The 20,145-nt window shown below is 41.6% G+C and overlaps 1 protein-coding gene across 7 annotated transcripts in view; it reads right to left on the reverse strand.

The window, feature by feature from the left end:
* Positions 1 to 3,931: 3,931 nt before the first annotated feature.
* The window catches only part of UBE2D2 (ubiquitin conjugating enzyme E2 D2), a 32,823-nt gene continuing 16,609 nt past the window's right edge, over positions 3,932 to 20,145 (reverse strand). For 3 of the 7 annotated variants that reach the window (XR_014572362.1, XR_014572363.1, XR_014572364.1), the window contains exons 3-9: positions 20,031 to 20,099; positions 19,342 to 19,373; positions 19,174 to 19,251; positions 18,980 to 19,085; positions 9,772 to 9,927; positions 7,397 to 7,490; positions 5,516 to 5,570 (exon numbers count right to left, since the gene is read on the reverse strand). Coding sequence is in view for 2 of the 7 variants with exons in the window: in XM_083798744.1 (XP_083654870.1) it covers positions 5,525 to 5,570; positions 7,397 to 7,490; positions 18,980 to 19,085; positions 19,174 to 19,251; positions 19,342 to 19,373 (356 nt within the window). In the remaining 5 variants the exon portion in view is untranslated. Of the gene's footprint in view, positions 5,571 to 7,396; positions 7,491 to 9,771; positions 9,928 to 18,979; positions 19,086 to 19,173; positions 19,252 to 19,341; positions 19,374 to 20,030; positions 20,100 to 20,145 lie in introns of all 7 variants that reach the window. The other 4 variants (XR_014572360.1, XR_014572361.1, XM_083798744.1 and 1 more) reach the window with 2 other exon arrangements.

Here is a 20,145-nt window from a genome sequence, read left to right on the forward strand (position 1 = left end):
GCTGTGCCCTGACTACACAGCTATAAGGGCTAAATTCTCACACACGGGAGGAAAGGGGGGGCAGGCTGAGGCAGAAACACAAGAATAAAACAATTTTTTGACTGGAACCAAAGGAGGAACAGTAAGCCATGGGGATAAGTCACTTTAGTTGTGCAAGCCTCTGAACAGTCAAGGAGGCTCTGGCTCCCTTCGATGCCCCAGCTGCCTTGTGCTGTTCTACCAGTCGATTCCAGCTTTACAGAACAGAGCCCGCTCAATCAAGGGCGCAGGCTTTAGCGCTGGCTTGCTTTTAAATCAGAGCCAACTTCTCAGATTCTTCCTTCTTAGGAAGGAAGAAGGCAGCACTGGGCTTGCTGAGAGCAGATGCGGTTCTAGGCCGAGGAGCAGGCAGAAGACCACCAAGGCCACTCAGTCCTGCCCAGGAAGCGCTGGCTGTTTTCAGTGAGCAAGCCAGACACGGCAGGAGCCAGAAGGCCAAGAGAAAGGCGGCTGGAGATGGCTGAGCAGAGGCAGCGCAGAACTGGATCGTCAGGGAGAATGCAAAACTCGTCACAAGAGGAAAGAAAAAAAAATGAGCCAAGGCAAGCTGAAAAACGGGCAAAAGGCACAGTTAAAGCAAAAAAGCAATCAAGCCACGGTAAGTTTAACGGAATCATTTAATGGCGATCAAATTGCAACACATTACAACAGTACAGGTAGTGTTAGAATAGCTCTAGTCACACACACGTTCCAGGGGAGGGCAGGGGAGGGGCAGCGAGATGATGCTGTAGGAACTCCTAACGCCTCTGATGGCTGTCACGCATGCAGGGGCTGGTCTCCACACATCCACAAAGATGGACAGCAAGCTTTTCTCCTGTTTTTAATCTTCCATCAGGCACCCTCAAAGCACTTCTCATCCCTGTGTATTCCCTGTAGGAAACAGCTTCTGCCAAACCCCAAAACAACTACAGTTTGCCACTCTGATCACAGGCTTGTTACAAGCCTACACACGGGAGCCAAGGAACGGAAGGAAACAACAGTTAATGGGTGAGGAAGGAAAATGAAACTTTTCTAGGTAGTTGTAGGAGACAGAGGTAGGCTTCCCTAATGCTGAAGGGATGAGAGCAACATTGCTCCAAGGTTCTTTAAGGATTGGTTATGAGGGAAAGGATGGCCTTCCTTCTCCTCTAATATCCCTGGGGGGGGGTGTTTCTTCTTGCAGAAGGCTTCCAAACTCCGCCTGGGCAAGCGAGCATGCCTGGAACCTAAGCCAAAGCACTCCTCCATCTGGAGTGAAGCACTGAGTCTGTTCAAGAGATGCGTTGTTACGTTACTCTGGTTCTTTAGAGCAAGGTGACACACAAACAAATTTTAACCGCTTGGAGCAGGCCAGTTGTCCTCTGCACCTCCCGCGTGGCCAGGTGTTCTGCCAGGTTCTCTCTCCCAGCAAGAGCTGCTCAGGGCCCTCGAGGAATGCCGACTTCAGCTGAGCAAAGCAATTCCAGTTGCCTTTCCTTTAGACTTCTGACATTCTACCGTACTTCAGCACAGGGAACATGGAAAACAGCTCTAGAGCCCTTTTACTGCTGCAAGCAGCGAGAGCATGATTAGGACTGTTAGAAAACGAAGCCAGACATTTCCATCAGTAGCTGCAGCTACCAAGAGCTAGGAAAGCCACAGCCTCCAGTGGCAGGGGACAGGTCACTTTACTAAACCTGCTAGGGACACAGGACTGTACCCTCATTCCACTTCCTCTGATAGCATTTGATGTGTCCAGGTGGAACAGAAAAAAATGTAGACACTTCAGTAAGCACTTGTATAGGAAAGCAACCTCAATGCAAAACTTTGTGCTTGCACTGACAAAAGGCTACTCAAGAAATTCAACACCACATCCTACCCAAGGATAACTTGCAGATATCAAGTCATCAGGCCCCAAGTAGTGCCTACAGTGAGTGCCATCTTAGATAGTAGGTCAATGTTGCCTTGGCTTAGAGTCCAGCACCCATTACCCACTGTTTAAGCTAACTGGCAATTCCTGCATATTTAACAGTGGCCACTTAGTACTGAGCTAGAGAAGTTTCTGAAATATATGGGATTATGTTACTTTGTAGGCAAGTACCATACATGGATACAAATAGTCCCCGCAAACTCATGTTACAGACAGTACATGTTACAAGGAGGTATATGTACTGCCAAATAATGCCAGCTGCTTCAAGGAAGCAACGGTGCTAGAAGATACAGGTTGTGTGTGTTATAATGCAGCATGGCTCACTGCACGTGGAGTCATTTGGCCTCTGGTGTACTCTTGCAGGGGATGGGTACTGATGAACATAAGCAATGTATCCAGTCACAGAGGTTCAGCTTTACAGCACTGCCAGAGTTAGAGGAAACTAAGCAATCCAACACCATTTTTTAAAATAATAAATAAAACAGACTTGCTTAGCACGTGACAAGAAAAAATAATAAAAAGGAAACTGAATAAGCATGTACAATCTACACCATGGAAGTTCCAGTGCAAAAAAAAGCCATGCAAAACAAAGCAGTTCAAGTACTAAATCAAGTAAAAAAAATTGGACAGGGACTGAAATTCATCATGCAACAAGTTCAGGGTTCCTAGAAAGGCAACAACCAGGGCCCATGGCTTCTTGTCCTGCTTCATTACAGTAGACCATAGACAGTTTCAAAAGAGCAAGTTTCTAGTCCCAAAAGGCTATGAACTAGACCAGGTTTTTAGCTAAATCCTGGAAGAAAGGCTTCCTCCTCCATTTCACAGTACGAACGGCCAGCCCATGAGGGACTCCATCCTTAAGAAATATTGCTTACTTAGGCTTGCCTTTACTAAACCTTGACTTCCATCATGCTATCAGTGCAGAATTCTGAACCGCTTGAATAATTCATTTCAAATGAGACCACCATCTTAACACAGGCAGAGGTGTTGCATCTAAGCTAAGGTTGTTTCAACATTCAGGACTCAACTCTTTCAATTCCTACATGGCTGTGTTACTTCCTTCTCACCTAGCATATGTGTCATCCACCCCATCACAGGAAGCAAAGCCATCATCCATGATTTCTACATTTGTTACCATTCCTTTCTTTCTCTCCCACTTACAGCTCTTCTGTACATGCCTCTTGGCCTCTTCTAGTAACTGCTGGAGTCAAAAAAGACAGATCTGTCACAAGAAGTCATTCTTGGGTGGCTCACTGGTAAAGCAGCTAAAGGAAATTCCAAGTCTTGTTTGTTGCAAGGTTTGCAACAACTCTACACCACTCTCCTCATCTTCTCCAAGAAGGGGGGGGGGTCACCAGGTACTTACTACAAGAACATGAGGATGGCTCCACCAAAGGTGGAGCATGCTCTCTCCCTCTGTCATGAAGGGTCTAACAGGAGCATTAGCTTGCATGTTAGAAGTTTAGTAAAAGGTAATGCCAGACAGTTGAAGACTAACAAAACCAAGATACTTCAGGCAGGTGTGCAGCCACTGGCTTACATTGTAGTTTTGACAATGCAACATGTTTTTACGCAGGGCCACACTTAAGCAATAGGCCACTTAATGCTTTTTAAAGCAGTGGAGACCTTGTGGCATTAACATCGGGGTGTCAAGATCAGCCAGTTCTTACTAATCCTTGCACACCATTTCTCTCCCCTTTGCCTGTAGCTCTGTCACCTGGCCAGGAACCACAGCTCTGTGCTCCTCATCGTTCTGCGTAAAGCTCTGCTCTATTGCTTTGTAGCTGCCTCCAACAGAAGGCACTGCCTTGTCCCCCCAACAACAGTTCAAAGGCAGTAATTTCATCACATGTCTAACACAGTAGTCTTCAAGCCTGCTGGAGACACACATGTATTTAAGTTTCACCTACAGCTTGCTGTACAGAGGACTCCGATAACACTGCTCACATTTACAGCTAGAGTTGCACACAGAAGGACATTGAGAGATGAGACAAGTAGAACAGATTTAGACCAAAGGCAGTGGACATTTATTCCTCATTTGTGCAAGAGTGTAAAGATGCATTTGAAAATGGATGGGACACACCCCTGTGGCTGGAAAGCTGGAGGCCACAGCCTCTCCTTTATAGTTGATGGCTTTGTTTACAATTGTACTAAGAGGAGAAACTTGCAGACTCACCTATTTCACACGAATGATGCTGGCAAATACACTTCGTATACAAAGAAAAGTTTCAAACTACATTTTTCACTAGATTCAAGTGAAGACTTTGTTCAAAAAAGACACATACAAGTACAATTTAAAAGTGTATGAACATTTGCAAATGTTTAGTGCAAAGTAATTATGTAAAAGCTACATTTTATGAAAGTTTGTGCTGATGTGTTTGGTAGTTTGTTTTTAATACCCTTTTACATCCATTATTTTAGTTACATAAGGTTTCACTTACCTACAGTACATATGCATTGTGTTAGGTCCCATGCAAGTGGGAATAATACCATTAGGCTTTGTAAAATGTCATTCATTTAGTAAACTGCTTATTTGGTTTTAACAGTCAAGTTCCTGGCACACTACACATCCTGATTTCATGTAAGTGCTTAAGCTTATGGTTGTCTTGTTCAGGTGCATAGCCTTGTGTGATGCAAACCAAATCACTTCATGATTTTCAAATGCAACCATTTGTGAATGCAAAAGTTCTAGAGAAATCAAATCCACCATTAGTTTTAGCCTGTAACAAACTGCTCTTAATAATTAAAAGCCTATTCACACAAAGTTATATGTAATGACTGTAGTAATCAGTTTATTACACAGATTAATCATTCTTGAACGTACAAGCTCCAGGGGAGCAGTTGGGTCTTTAAATATACACAAGTTGTCTGTCAAATGGATTTTTTACCCTTACATCCAGAAAGACCTAAGCAGTTAAAAAACTTAAGAAAAATAAGAGCTATTAGCTATGTATTAACTGAGAAACCACATACAAACCAAAAAGAGTATGAAGAAGGGGAGAGAGTTGAAACAAATCAACATCACTTGATGCACTAATAGCTCCAATCCATTTAAATGTTGACCGGTTAAACTTAGACCTTAAACACAGGATGTGGGTACAGTTTCTCTCATTGGTCATAACATTTACCTAAGGTGTCGGTCCTTCAGAATAAAATGAATACAGAAACAGCTTCAAGTTCTTCACCTGGCCTTTCATAACTGTTATGAGTTTAAAAGGATTCCACTTAAAATCCTTCATGGATCAGCAACACCGTCCCTAGAAATATGAAATCCACCGTAAGTCTCCCATTCACATTTTATTACCCAATTTAAACCAACAAGGAATGCTTTTAGGCTCACAAAGTTATGACTGAAGAACTAGCTTTTCACACACACACTTCTCTGCTAGGAGTCAATGTTGGTACGGGGAAATACAGTATTTCTATTTTGTTGTTCCAAGTATGTACAACACGCAGCACTGCTGTATCAGGTAAACATGTGCACAGGGGAAGATGAGGCGTGGGCTCATAGAAAGCAGTCAAATGGAAATCAAAAGGACTTTCTCTTTCAGAGTTCCCCTATCTTTATTTGTAGAGGTTATCCAATAATTTCTTTAATTACATCGCATACTTCTGAGTCCATTCCCGAGCTATTCTGTTGTACCTGTATGTATAAAAAGAGGATTTACTTAACATAACATCTGAACAATACTTCAACTCCAGCAGTCTAGTCTACACATGACATGAAATTGCACTCTGCAGTAGTATCATTAACTTGTAAAATTACAAAGCAAACCAAAGTATTAGGCAAATGGGGAAAAAACCCACAGTAGTTCATGGATAAGAAGCTTGCCATATTTACAAGAGGTATACAAGGTCTTCCTGATTCAAGCCACAAAACAGAACTAGAGCACGTTTGAGAAGTATTTTCAGGAGGTTTTTACCTACTCCTCTCCCAGCCCCCAAGCACTGTAGCCCCAGGGAAATTACTTTTGCCAAAATTAAAAATCTGCATTCCGTAAAAAAGGATGTTTCCCTCCCACATCATTCTTCCCTTATCAAGTTAAGCCTAGTACTTGGTATTTACTAGGCTACCAAACCCTGACGGGCTTGTTCCATGCTACACCCTGAATTTAGATATTCTGTTGACTATCAGGACACAAGGACTTGTCCATCAGAAGTTTTTATTCTAAAGGTACAATATGCTCCTTCTGGTACAAAAGCTACAGGTGGCTTGGAAGAATACCCTTTATGGCCAGTGCAATATCTAGAGGAAGCTCAGGTTAGTCATGTAAAACAAAGCAGTCATTGCCATTTACAATACTGATAACAGCGGTGTTTCTCAACAGAATTCAAGTTGTTCTTGTTCTACAGTTTGCAGAAAGAGCACAGTCAATATAAGTAACTAGAAAACTTCTTGCTAAGTTTTTGTAATGGAATTTAGTCTGTAGACAAGGTTCTTTAGCTTAAGATATTAGACAAAGCACTCATGAACATGGGAAAACAACTATTATTTTACTTTTCTGAGAGTATTCGGGAGCAAGGCCAGTTACGTTTGAGTACAAAAGTTTCTTAATCTTGCAAAAAAAGTGCCCTACATTAAGTATGCAAGTGCAGTCAGTCACTTGGCTGTGGCTTGAAGTATGTACTGTAAATTCTGCAACTCTGATTAGAAACGATCCATGGACTTCCTAACACTTCCTCAAACATGCAAGTTGATGGATCACTTTCCCTTCCTATCTTGTTCTCATTAGATGACAACATAGCTTCAGAAGTTAACACCACTGGTAAGATAGAACAGCGAGGTATAAGAAACTTCACACAATTAAGCTATTGCTTTTAAACAAAGCAATTCAAAGTCTTCGCATTAGTGAAGCTCTCTCATTATATTAACTTTACTTCAGAAAGAGCTCAAGTCCTCTCGCCCCACCTCTATACCACTTATTCTTTCCTTGAGTCAAATGAAGATGAAATTTTTTTTTTGTTATTGCCTTGCTTGCATGACTCCATCACCAACCGATAGCATTGAAACATTCCTGCACTAAAGCAACTTGTTCTCCCTCTGCTGGCTATTTAAGATTAAAGCACACAATGAAGGCTATTAAAATCTGTTCACATTCAGCTTGGTTTCATATGAAACACATTTGCATTGTTCACTTCACATTTTCATTAAATTAAGCAAACCTGTAATTAACAGCTACAACACTAATGAAAAGCTATTGTGTAGAATGAAAATGGAACAAACAACCAATAGAAGCATGAGGCCTCTGCTTAATTCACTTCCACTGGCAAGTATGTCTTTTTCCTACAGCAATGAAAAGCTGTGAAGATGGCTGTATTACTCAACCCAGGAGTCTCAGACTACCACAGATACAGAGTGAGAACAGCAGAACACTTTTCACACTTTCCCAAGAAACAGGTCTTTTCAGTTCCCCTTTACTAATTAAGCATGGATTCCGCTTATGATACATTTTTGGCTTCCATACTTACTTTTCTCTATCTGTTTTGTAGATCCGTGCAATCTCAGGCACTAAAGGATCATCTGGATTGGGATCACACAACAGAGAACAGATGGACAAAAGTACTAGGGAGAAAAAAGAAATACTGCATTAGAGTACTGAAGACACCTGTAGAATTCAGCCAGCCTACTTGCTACCCCTCTAGACATGAGAACTAGCATCATTTTTTAAAATGCTACGGAGCACTAATCCCACATACTTCAGCCAAGACAATTTGAAGAAGAAAACTGGTTTAACTAATCAACTGTGAATGACCACAAGCTTTTTTAATACTACCACCACAACCGGGAACCTTCTAGGGAAAGGTATCTGGTTACAGCCTTATAATCAGAAGGCAGAAGTATTCCGTTTGAAACAGTACCTGAAAGCCCTCTCAGAACATATAGCTGTTACTACACTCAAAACTCAGCCTTTGCCTAAAAAAGTAACCTAATTGTTGATGACTTACAGAAGCACTAATCAGAAGTCAAAAGGCAGAGATCCATCTAAGATGAAGGAAGTACGAGCTGCTCACAAACCCTTAATGGACGTTTAAAATAACGCTAGTCTTGCTGAGAATTAAAAGACTTTATCCAATTATTTCCTCAGCATAAGCTGAAATAAAATTTATTCTACGGTAGTATTCAAACGAATCAAGAAAGCACTGCTTACTGCATTCACGCCAACCACAAAGCCCTGAACTTTAAAGTTTCACTATAAATATATATTGTATGTACTCCAGAAGCCACATCCCGCCCATATGATGCTGCTTAGTGTAGCATCAACCTCCATCCATATAAGGAGTCAGGAGACTGTCTGCAAACCTACAGATAGCATGTGCACATTCCTACATTCACAACAAAGCCAAAGAGATGAGAAGGCAGTAAGTTATAAGCAAAACATATTGGGACAATACTACATGAAGCACGTCAAGGAGTTCTTGCCCTCTAAGAAATGCCAAACATTCCTTTGATTATAACTAGCTGGAAGTGTTACAAACAATGACACTCCGTATGTCCCTTCATCAATAACAGCAGAGTTGACACAAGACATCCTCCAAGCAAGTTGGAAATGACAGCAGTTTTAAGTTTGAAGGCACTGAACACTAATCTGTTAGAACTTCCATCAGTTGCTACTCTGACGTGGAATAGAGGAGACAACCAGTGTGCTGAAAGGTATCAGCTGAAAAGTGAAAGAACAGCATGCATTCTACAACTCACTTTTTAAATAGAGATAGCTTAGAAGAGAGACCACAAAACAAAGAATGGCTAGATGTAGCCAGAGAGAAAGGGGAGAACAGGTCTGATTCATGTACACTGTGGAAGATTCTCCAAGTGCAACAAGAGTGAAAGCTAGGTCTTATTGCTGAGTAGCTAGACCAGCTGAGAACACCCAGGTCAGTTTTTCTGCATGTTTCTCTAACCCTTCACTAGAAAATCATGAATTTCAAGTTAAAAGCTTTCAGAACACATTAGTAAAGAACAACCTCTTCCTCCAGCATCTTGCTCCGGTTTGAGTCAGAATAGCACCGTAAACTGGAAACAGCTAACCATCTCCAACTAGACAAACAACAACTTACAGGTGATATTCTACATTACATGTGATATTAAGAACCAAGACTTCCGAGATGACTGGCAAATTACCAAGAACAGCTTTGACCCACTAATTAGTCGAAGATATTTAACTCAATAATATGGAAGTACTCAACCCTCTCAACTGGTTGTCTTAGTACCCTGACAGCATTTGGACCATGCACACAGTCTCGACTGAAAGTAACCTTAGAACAAAGGGCAGCTTTAACACTTAAGATGTAATATTTCTAAAAACACCTCAACAGCTTACCATCAGAAGTGCCATCTAGCAACACAAATCTGCATCTACAAATGGCTTTCTTTAAAGGATCCACTCCTTTCAGGTCCCAAATACTTTGATGTGAGACACCTCTTTCAGCGGTAAGTTCCATAAACCAACTATTCATGGAACAACTGGAATTTAAGTTTTAAATCGACTATTTCCAGTTTCATTCTGCACTTGTGATTTTCTACTGTTCTCTTGTAATCAAACATAGTGGAGAGTATTTATTCCCTACAATCAATTGCCACTCAGACCATTAATTCAAATACCTCACTGAACCACCATAGCATAAAGATTTTAGTTGCTTGCTGGAGGCTTGTAGAAGCCACTAGTCCTGAACTGCTTGCTCTCTTTTAACAAAGGCTGAAGAGTAAGGCAGACAATGTAACATACGCTGCAGGTTTATTACCTGTAGTGTTTTCCACCAGTTTCAGCTTTGTTTTTCCCCCAAGAATACCGAGCAAGACTCACACTAGTGTTAAGTAACAGCGATCTCTACCACCTTACACCCACCTGCTGCTGGTCAGTGTAGCTTGAACAAGGCAGTTTCTCCAGCTCTTTTCCTGTGGCCCATTTCTTTGTACTTGTCAGACTCCACTGATAATCCACTGGTCACTGAAGTTTCTTCAGATGGTAGGATGAGTGAAAAAGCTAACACCTGTCCCCTCCCTTTAACAGAAACAGGAGGAAGTCCAGTCACAGTTTCCTGGTCAACTATTCTACCTGCTCCCCTAGACAGGGGTCACTGGAACAGGCTCCCCATGGCACTGGTCACAGCACCAAGCCTGCCAGAATACAAGAAGCATTTTGGACAACACTCTCAGAAATATGGTTTCATTTTTAGGTAGTCTTGTGTAGAGCCAGTAGTTGGACTCTATTCCTTGCATTTCCCTTCTAACTTAGGATATTCTACGAAGTCTTCTTTTACCAGTCCTTTAATTGCCAAGGACTTTTTTTTGAACACGATGGCTCACCCCTCACCAGCAGAACCCAGCTACAAGCCAGGTCAGCCCACTCTGCCTACCTTCCCCAACCACTCTAATGCTCAACACTCATGGTACTGAGTGGGAGCTCCTCATTCACACCTCACACCAACCTTGCTCTCACCATCACCTGCTCTAACACCAGACCACAGAGGCGGTGTTCAGCTGTTATGACAAAACCAGGGTGTTGCTTCATGACCTTCAGAGCTACAGCAATTCCCCCAGGGTTGCATGTTAAATCAGTTTTGTCTGGTAAGACTCAAGTCTGCATTCAACAGCATTTCCTTTCCTGAAAGGAAAGGAAGAGTTCATCAGTGTCCCAAGAGTTTTAGTTCTCTGCTTACAAACTATTGGCATGAGTTACTTGCTGGCCATTAAAAATACTAATACTCTTTACTAGAGGAGGTTGTCCTTTATTAGAACTCAATCACTACCTAAGTGCTTTCAGTGAGTTCTGGCAATTTACTAACTTCAAAAATAATTTCTAGATTTCATTCTGCAGTATTTCATTTGTATTATAGGAAGTCTTACTCCAAAATTTTAAGAAATGGTCTAGATCATTTAGTTTCAAGCTGCACTGCCATTATCAGCGGTCTTCTGATTAATGAAGACTTTAAAAAAAACTATTGTCCATTATGCTTGCCCTGGCTTCTTGCAACTTCAAATCTTTGATCTGTATAGCTTCAGCAAGCAAAAGTTTTTTAACTGGAATTTAATTAAAGTGGTGTCATTTTAATAGCCTGCTGAACCCAGCTATTTGCACAAATTAATTCTGAATTTTCTGAGGTTTCCCATCAGAACGTAGCACATATGCACATGCTTTAGACCAATCAATGTAAGCGGCCTCTACACCACCACCAACACCCCTTAAAAAAATTACCTTTGCATAAAGTTTAAGGACCCAAATGCAAATGGGAAGAGGAAATAATCCTTAGTCCTCAGAGCATCAGCTATGTATATATACAAGTTCTTTGACGCATTAGAGTAATTAAGATAACTCTGCAACAGAATCAGCAGACCACCTTCCGCAGTGCAGTCGAGTATTATTGCAATTAATTTCGTAGTAAAGCCTTGATGTTTATGTAGTCATTTGACTGGTAAACACCAAGATTAGCACAAGACAGTACATGTTCACAAAAACAAGTCTTGTGACAACAGAATTAAGTTGAAGAACTATACAAGATAGTTAAGGGGTTTGAACCCCTTGAATAATACAGGATTTATCATCTCTTCACTCTTAATTCAGGTAAGTCACTTCAACTGTGATTCCCACCCACGTACTGCAGACAATGAGAAAAGCTTATACCTTTAGAGGGATTCTTACTGCTATGAACTAGCATGGACCAAGTACTCCACAACATCTAAACAAGGAATGGGGAGAACAGAACTAATCAAGGAGAAAGACTGTTAACAAAGTGTTTCTTAAAGCGTTTCTAAAAAAGTTAATGGTCTTAGCTTCCCCATACCTAGAGCATTGATGAAGATTTATTATCTCAAGCCAACTGTTTACTTAACACTCTTTGAAGCCAACTGAGGTCTACCAACATCATGTTGCACAATGCTATTCCAAGTTTCCACTGCAAGACATCCCCTAAAGTGTATAAAATGCTCCAGAATTCAAGGGTAGTCTCTCAAGGTAGCTTCAATGTGCAGAGAATCATGCCATTTACAGCTTGTCAGCAAGCTTAGCTACAGGTTACTGCTGTGAGATTCACCTCACCTTCTCAGTAGGCTTCTGCAGCATGCTCTTGCATCACCACCTTGTCTGCCATTAAGTACTTCATCTTTCCTGCTCTGCCAAACCTCAGATGGAAATCGCAGGTAGATGCAAATCCCATATGTAAACTCCATGGTTACGCTTCTTCTGCCATGAAGCAGCTCAGTCATTAGTGAGGACAGAATTCATGAATGCACAGATCCTTCCAGCACTCGCCAAATGAGCAATATGGAAAACAAAACCACCATCTGCCCACTGGAACGTGCTATTGGCCCACACAACTCTAGGAGACACATCAAGCTCCTATAATACAGAGGTAGACAGACTCCTTTACAAACCATGCGCCCTCAGCTCCAGTTGGAGGGAGTAAGCTACACAGCCAGAAAGATGTCCTTCCTAGAGCCTCAGGAGGAGAGGGCAGTCAGAGGTACCCATCAGTTTATTCAAAACTGACTTCTGCTGATGGCATGGATGACTTTTATAATCAAGTGCATCATGCAGTTATGACACACCTCTGCATGGGCATGCAGCTGCTGCTGACAGTGGTTGTTAGGAATCAGAAGCAGCTGTATAACCCTTTGCACACGTCATGTTGACGTTCGAGACAATGGCCAGGTCTATTCCTACCACAGTGAAGTCCACGTTACCACTGAAAGCCTCTATTTAAACCTTGTTAGAGCACAACATGAGACTCTAGAGCCACACCTTCTGGTTTCTCCAGACATGGCACTACAAAGAGGATAATACCAGCTCTGTCCTATCATTCTGTACTAAGACAGTGATCCTGGTTAATTAAGAAATGGAGATGCTTTTGATGCAAAGTCCGAAACCTGACCTGTAAGACACAGGCTTCCCAAAGATCACTGAGAACAGCTCATGATTACCTTCACTGTATCAGCACAGAAGTCATCTTCCAAAGTCAGAATTCAAAGCATTCACTTTGTGAACACGCCAGAATAGGTCTCATAACCATCACTTCCAGCTGTTCCCTCAATATAGGGTACTAGCCTCTATACTACTACTTAGGCTAAAATCTAGCTGGAATTACAGATAAAACTTGCTACAGAAAGCACATATCCATAGACCATTTATGGAGAAGCAGCAACTGAGGAGCAATGGAATCTCCAGCTGAGTCACAGAAAGGAGATTAAAAAGCAAGTTCCAACTCCAGGATAATGAGCTACCTGGAAGAAACTTCTTAACTGGTGTTCTGATTCAACAGCTGTTTGGTGCTACTACTGCTCTACAAAAAGAAGTCAATCTAAAGTTGATCTACGAGTAAGATGTTTCCTTGGGCACCAAAGCAGCTTAGATCAGAAACTGAACAGTGACAGCCTTGGCTCTCTCCACAAAGACCCCTGTCAAAATTCACTATGTTAAAGGCAAAGAGCACACAAATCACTAGATTGAGAACAGATCAGCTGACTTTTTAAAAGGAAGGTTATTCCTGTAGTCACCTCCTGCATCGGGCACAAGGCCTCAACAGACCAAGCCAGTCTTCTCCCACCAAAGGAAGGTCCATTTCTAAGGAACTAAGTAAGCAAATCTGCACCAAGAAGGTTTGTTAAAGTACCGGGCAAGTGATGACAGTTACTTTGTACATCAAATTGTCAGGACAGCAGGATGATACATACTCAGTTACCAGTCCTGACTGAAGTCACACAGTTGTCCCAAGTTCACCATATAATCAAAAAGCTTGCATAGTGACATGGAACAGTAAGATAAAAATAGAAAGGTAGCAACTGTTGTACACCATGCCAGTATCATGAGCCCATCCTTGCCCACTCTGCTCCAGGTGAATAACAGATACTATGCCAGTAAGTTCTCCCTATAGAAAGCGATTTGTCATCCTTCTAGAGGACAGGCCACAGGCTCTGCCAGACTGTTTTGCTTTTTAATCTGGCTCATGTAGGCAAATGCATGTTTTTGAATATGTAACTAAGAAAGTTCATCAGCTCAGGTTTAGTTCAGCCTGTTTCTCTGGGGATTACGAAACCTCTGCTAGCATAAGTCTGAGCTTTGGACACCTATCACAGCTCAGGAATTCATAACTCCACTTCAGAGGCTTTAATCCAGCTATCCTACTTCTCGTACTAGCTAAGGTTCCTCCCTTCCTAACCACCAACCTGACAGCTAAAAACCTCCATGTCTAGGTTTGTACTACTTCGGCCTGTTGGCAGCTTTCTGCTGCTGTTAAGGGATATGTCTGGGGAACCAACACACCGAAGACTTAGGGGCTTTCTTCCAAGAACATGCACAGGGCACGCGTGCAATGGTTTTAAGGAACATCCAGCTTTTAGCTTTATGCTCTACACTTCGAGTGGACAGAGCTCACAGGACTACTGCATATATCAAAGCAGCAGCTCAGTGTCCATCCTTGTGTATAGCACAGGCACAGCCAAATAGCATACTACAATGAGTGAACAAGCAAAAAAAGCTCAGAAAGTGTATTTTGGGAGATATTGAAGTATGACTGCTGACAGTGTTTCTAATGTTTCTAACAGCCGACTTCCTCTGTGCTATCAAGCAGATTACAGAACTAAGCTTTATATTCTTATTTTTCCTTTAGTGCTTTAGTCTCATTACAGCTGAGAATTTATCAAATTGCCAAGTGACCTCGAACAAGTCACTTCACTTTTTCTCATAGACAGAAATTGAACATGAAGTCTGCTGAGGTTAGAAAATCTCAATACTGAATCAAAATAGTCGCCTCGAAGTGGTCAGAAAGCCAACTCCTGCAAGAAGTTTTTGCCTATACAATCACTACATTTGAGTTTCAGACCCTTCAAAACTTTTGAGTCAGAGTTTTCTGAAAGCAACATCAGCTCTGACAAACAGTAAGCTTGTACCAGTGAGAACAGTGTCAAACAACTTCAAAACATAGCTTCCAAATGACTGGCTTCTACTTGTGAATGGACAAGATGCATGTGGAAAAACAAAAGCAACCCTGCTGAACTCAAACCCTATTTCTTAATTGTACAGTCCCATTTTAAACTTTCAGCAATCTTACCCAGCCTCACAGGAAATACACCTTTAAATACAGTTTAAAGAAGTTTAAAATTCTTGCTTCAAAGCAATTTAAATTCCTGATAAGTCAGTTCAACAGTTTATGGGTTATTAGAGAAGAAAAAATAAATTTTGTTTGGTGTATTGCCTGAGGTTGCAGGGACCCTCAAGCAGCCTCCCCCCTCTGGACATCATCTGGTCTAACCCCCTGCTCAAGGAGAGCCACTCAAAGCCAAGGGGATATGATCACATCCAGATGACTCCGGACCATCTCCTAGAAGAGAGACTCCACAACATCTCTGGGCAACCCATGCCAATGCTTGGTCACCCCATCAATAAGACACAGCTTCCTGATGTTCAGAGTGAGCCTCTTGTGTTTCAGTGTGCGCCCGTTGCCTCCTGTCCTGTCACTGGACACGATGGAGAAAGGCCTAGCTCTTCTCTTTGCACCCTCCCTTCACATACACTAGGCAAGATCCCCCAACCCTCCTCTTCTCCAGGCTGAACAGCCCTGCTCCCTCAGCCATTCCTCATGGAAGAGATGTTCCAGTCCCTTCATCACCTTCATGGCCCCTTGCTGGCCTCTCCAGTAGCTCCATGTCCCCCTCGTACTGGGGAGCCCAGAACTGGACTCAGCACTCCAGGTGCAGCCTCACCAGTGCTGAGCAAAGGAGAAGGATCACCTCCCTCGACCTGCAGGCAATGCGTGGACTAACTCATCCCAGGACACCGTTAGTCTTCTTTGCTGCAAGGGCAACATCTGGGAAGTTGCCAAAGTAAATATAGTAGAATTGCAGTAGAGTTGGAAATGCTAGAAAAAGTTTCCCACACAACCCTAGCTCAGCACATTGTTACAGACCAGCGTTATGTGACAAAGTCCTGTTCCCCTGCCAGTCATTTGGGTAAGCATTATAATAGACAAAAGCCAAAGAAAGATGATCAGAAACTTCCCCATTTTGAAACCTGCACTGTGAAGATAAAGTTAATTTAGTTTGCTGGGTAGTTGGGAATTCCCAAAGTCTTAGTAAATCAGTTTTAAAACATCTGTACGAGCAGCACCACAGAAAACTCACTGCACTGGGCATGGAAGAGTCTGAACAGCGCAAGATAAATTCTTAAGCGAATGAGACCAGTTACTCACTAGACAGGATCTTCCAATGCACTGAATACAAGCTCCACGGTGCATTACTTATAAAACACTTAATACAGAGTGGGGAGAAGTAGAATGGGGCATAAGTTAGCCTGACCTTTATTGAAGTACTTCACTTAAACACTCAACTCCTGCACACTACTTGCCATATTCAAAAGGAAGTAGTGTTTTTCCCCAAACAATGGCTGATAACAGTTAAAAGCAAGTGAAGACACTTTATTCCACTGCTCCAGATAGCAGGGGTTCTTATTTATGATGATTGTGATAACATTTTTTTATTTAAGCCTATGCATTCTGCTTAAGCTTTGGCATTAAGGTAGCTACCAAGGTGTTTAAGATTACATTCTGAGATGCCTCATGTTCTACAGTAAGTACTCTTTAATGAACACTTACTTCAAAATGACTAACACAAGAAGGTTACTCTATTTCACAAGATGTTCAGTGCTGTCCTCCCTGTCCTTCAGAATCCGTTTTCACAAGTCTAGGAGTAGTAAACACTCGAAGGCAGAACGTTAACCACTCAAAAGGCCAAATGCAAAACCAAGATGCTAGTTACTTCTACAACCACAGTGGTAGAGAAACTTCCTTGTTTATTTTGCAGTCTGAAGTAGAGGTGTCCTGATAGCTAATGCCTGAGCTTTGGCGTTATTTTACTTAGCAGATGTAGGCTCCTAAACCAGATACTCGGACTGCCTTCTGTAACAGCATACCATCCTCCAGAGTGTGAGGATCCAGGACCCATACCTTTACCACTTACATTATCCTAATTAGGTAGTACTGACATGATTGTCCCCAGTATTTCCACCAGAAAGTGACAGTATAGGCTAAAACGAAGTCACTGCATTTTCCCCTTGCAGGGAAACATGAAAAGCAGCACAAAATCTGGGCTACTACATACTAATTGCAGCATCTAGTTCACAAACTGCTGATGGTCTACCAGACGCCCCAGAAGGAAGAAGCTGCATTTGACAAGCTATTTCCTAGAACTGTTTCTAATCTTTCCTGATTTCTGTATCAGCAGAGGAAGCACACCTTCCCCCATGCCCACCATCGTTGCTTTCGAAGGGACAGAAGCTTCATGCTGAATTAACCTATGTCTTAAGTCCTGTTATCCACTTAAGTTACCTAACCCAACAGCTTTTCCTACCAGCAAAAGAATTTACTCTGCTACCCAAGAAGTTACTAGAGACCTACAATAGCCCCGAAGTCTATAAAGGCACTCTTCTAGCCTGACCAAAAACAAGATATCCACCCTAGAAAGTGGAAGTTGCCTTTGTGGTATTTTTTTGTACTTGTATGAGGCAAGAATGCTTCAAAGTGTCAGCTCTTGCCCCTTAATAAGTTGGTCTGCCTTCTGACAAGACATCTCTGCTATTTCTGACAGAAGGATTCTTAATTTCTTTGAAGTCATACATCAGGATTTTTTTATTTTTTATTTTCGCCTTTAACTCCTTCCTAAAATGACCACCAAGGGAACTCTGATAGGACATTTCTCACTGGTTAGATTTGTATGCATTTTGTGCTATATGAAGGGGTTTGTGTATTCATATGAACTCTTCTGCAGTGAGTGACAAGCGATCAGTAGTAAACGCACCTCATCTCAGGAAGCATATTCTAGGAGAGGAGATGGTGATAGAAGGGACTAGGTAGCACAACGGCCACACTGATCCCATGGCTTACTTCAGTTAAACCACGAGGATGCAGTTTGAAGAGGATAAGGGAAAGCAGTTCAAGGCAGAGCAGAAAAAATGGAGCTGGGGAAAAATTAGAAGCATACTGCAAATGTATTTAGGTTTCAAAATTAATTCCATGTTATGAACTATTGCATGAGTGATTAAAGCTCTCAGAGCCACTAATACGAAGACCACAGATGCCCTCAACTAGCCTCTATAATACTGCCCCATTGTTCTGTCATAATTCTAGTATTTTCTCCAGTATCTTCAAACATGCTATTAATCATCCCCACTGCATATGCCCACTTCAGAATCCCTACGACAAAGGCAGATAACATACCAGGCCACATTACATGCCCTGCAACTGTAGAATTCTAACATAACCAGCTGTTATGTTTTGATTAAGTCACTGAATGTTAGTACTTAATACTAACTTAGTACTTCTAACAGTAGCTAGTACTTGACTAAAAGCATTCATAAGGAAAGCTGTGGCAACCTGACAGTCATTTGCCCTTTACTGACACCATTTCTTCAGGTTTCAACTCACAGTGAAGACTTTCAGCTTCATGCACTAGCAGATTCACTTCTGGCAAGAGACAAAACTTTGTTTTGCCTTTTCATCTCTTTCTACAAATGCAGATGTCTTTAGCTGCACAGAGAAGGTAGGAATTTTCGTGAGTTCAGTAAAAGGCAGTTATGATATGCAAGAGAGGCAACAAGAGTCATCTGTCTGAACTAAAAAACGCCTGAGAACATCACATGTAGTTGGAGATAAGAACTGCATGTATTTGTTAGCCTTTTAAGGCCACAGCTGTTTTCTTACATATCTAACTTGGTTTGCATTTTCAACAAAACCTTCCTTTGTCATGTACTACTTTTTTTTTTTAAATAGTTCAAGCATTTAGCCTGAAGTACAATCTCCCGAGGAGAGCTGCAAGACTAAGCACTTAAAGTAAAAAAGACTTATCTGATCTACTAGCAAAACTAAACGGTCTCCCTGTGGTCAAAGAGAAATTGGATGAACAGAGCATCCAGCACTTGTGAAGAAGCTGTTATAAGCTGGACACGGGACCACAAGACTGAAGTTGTGACCACAGAAGCAGTTAATAGTAAGAACACAGCACTTTCACATTCTAAATCTAAATAAGTAATTCATTTCAGCAGAGAAAAATTAAGTGAGCATTGGAGGTACCTTTTGAAATAGTTAGTGCTGGGGACCACTGTGATCGTAGAATATCAAGACAAATGCTGCCATTACTGTTAATATTTGGATGATAGATTCTTGTTGTAAATGCAACCTGCAGAAGAAGGAAAATTTCAGTGTAGGCTCACAAATGTACATTACACCACATGGTAATGAACAGATGTATGGTACAAGCCACTCACCTTAGGTGGTTTGAAGGGATAATCTGTTGGGAAGTGAATTGTCAAGAAAAATACTCCACCTTGATAGGGACTGTCATTCTGTTAATGAAAAAGAATCATTGCAGTTTGAGAAGTTTTTATAAGACGACTGGTCATAAAAACTATGAACATCAATGCACTCATACTTACTGGTCCCATTATTGTAGCTTGCCAATGGAACACTGAAAAGAGAGAGAGATTTACTTCAGTTTGGAGAAGCTCAAGTAATGAGCTACTTACGTCAAGACAAAGCAGTACAGAAAAGCCTATTTTAAAAACAAAACCTTCCAAAAAGCTGCAGGGAAACAAGCCAAAGAGCTGAACAGAGACAAGAGTGAAGTACTCAGCACTTCATATACACTTGATCCACACTTTGAGATTGTTGTGGAGGTACACACATTACACCCTACAAGAAATCCTGTTACAATAAAAATCCAGTTATATTCAATGCTTCAGACCCAAACTTGTGCATTCGATTTTGTGGTTTCCCATGAAGCTCTACCATCATCTGAATCAAAGCCCAGTCTCCAACAACTGCAACACCCTTTTTCAGACTGAACTACAGCAAAGGTGCAGAGTAAGCTCATCCTTTTCTTCAACAGGATCTCTCCTGCACTGCTTGTTAGTTGAATAAAGGGTAAGCCTAAGCTTTGTACATGTGTAAAGAAGTAACCTACAGGCAGCAGTATGTTGATGAACATTTATCTTCCACAGAAACCTGAAAATTTCATTGCAGCAGCAGAAAGCAATAAAAGTCTTACAAGAATGAGTCTGCTAAATGCTTGAGACTGTAATATGCTAGCATACTTTAGGTTAAACGGAAAAAAAATGAGTCTCACTCATATGCATCTGTCCAAGAGAACATCTTAATCTGGTAATACAGAAGACTTGTGAAGAACGTCTTTATGCTGCAGAACATAAGGAAAACAATGCTGTTAATCTGTATGACAATTT

Source organism: Anser anser, assembly GCF_964211835.1.
Source record: "Anser anser genome assembly, chromosome: 14".
NCBI lineage: Eukaryota > Metazoa > Chordata > Aves > Anseriformes > Anatidae > Anser > Anser anser.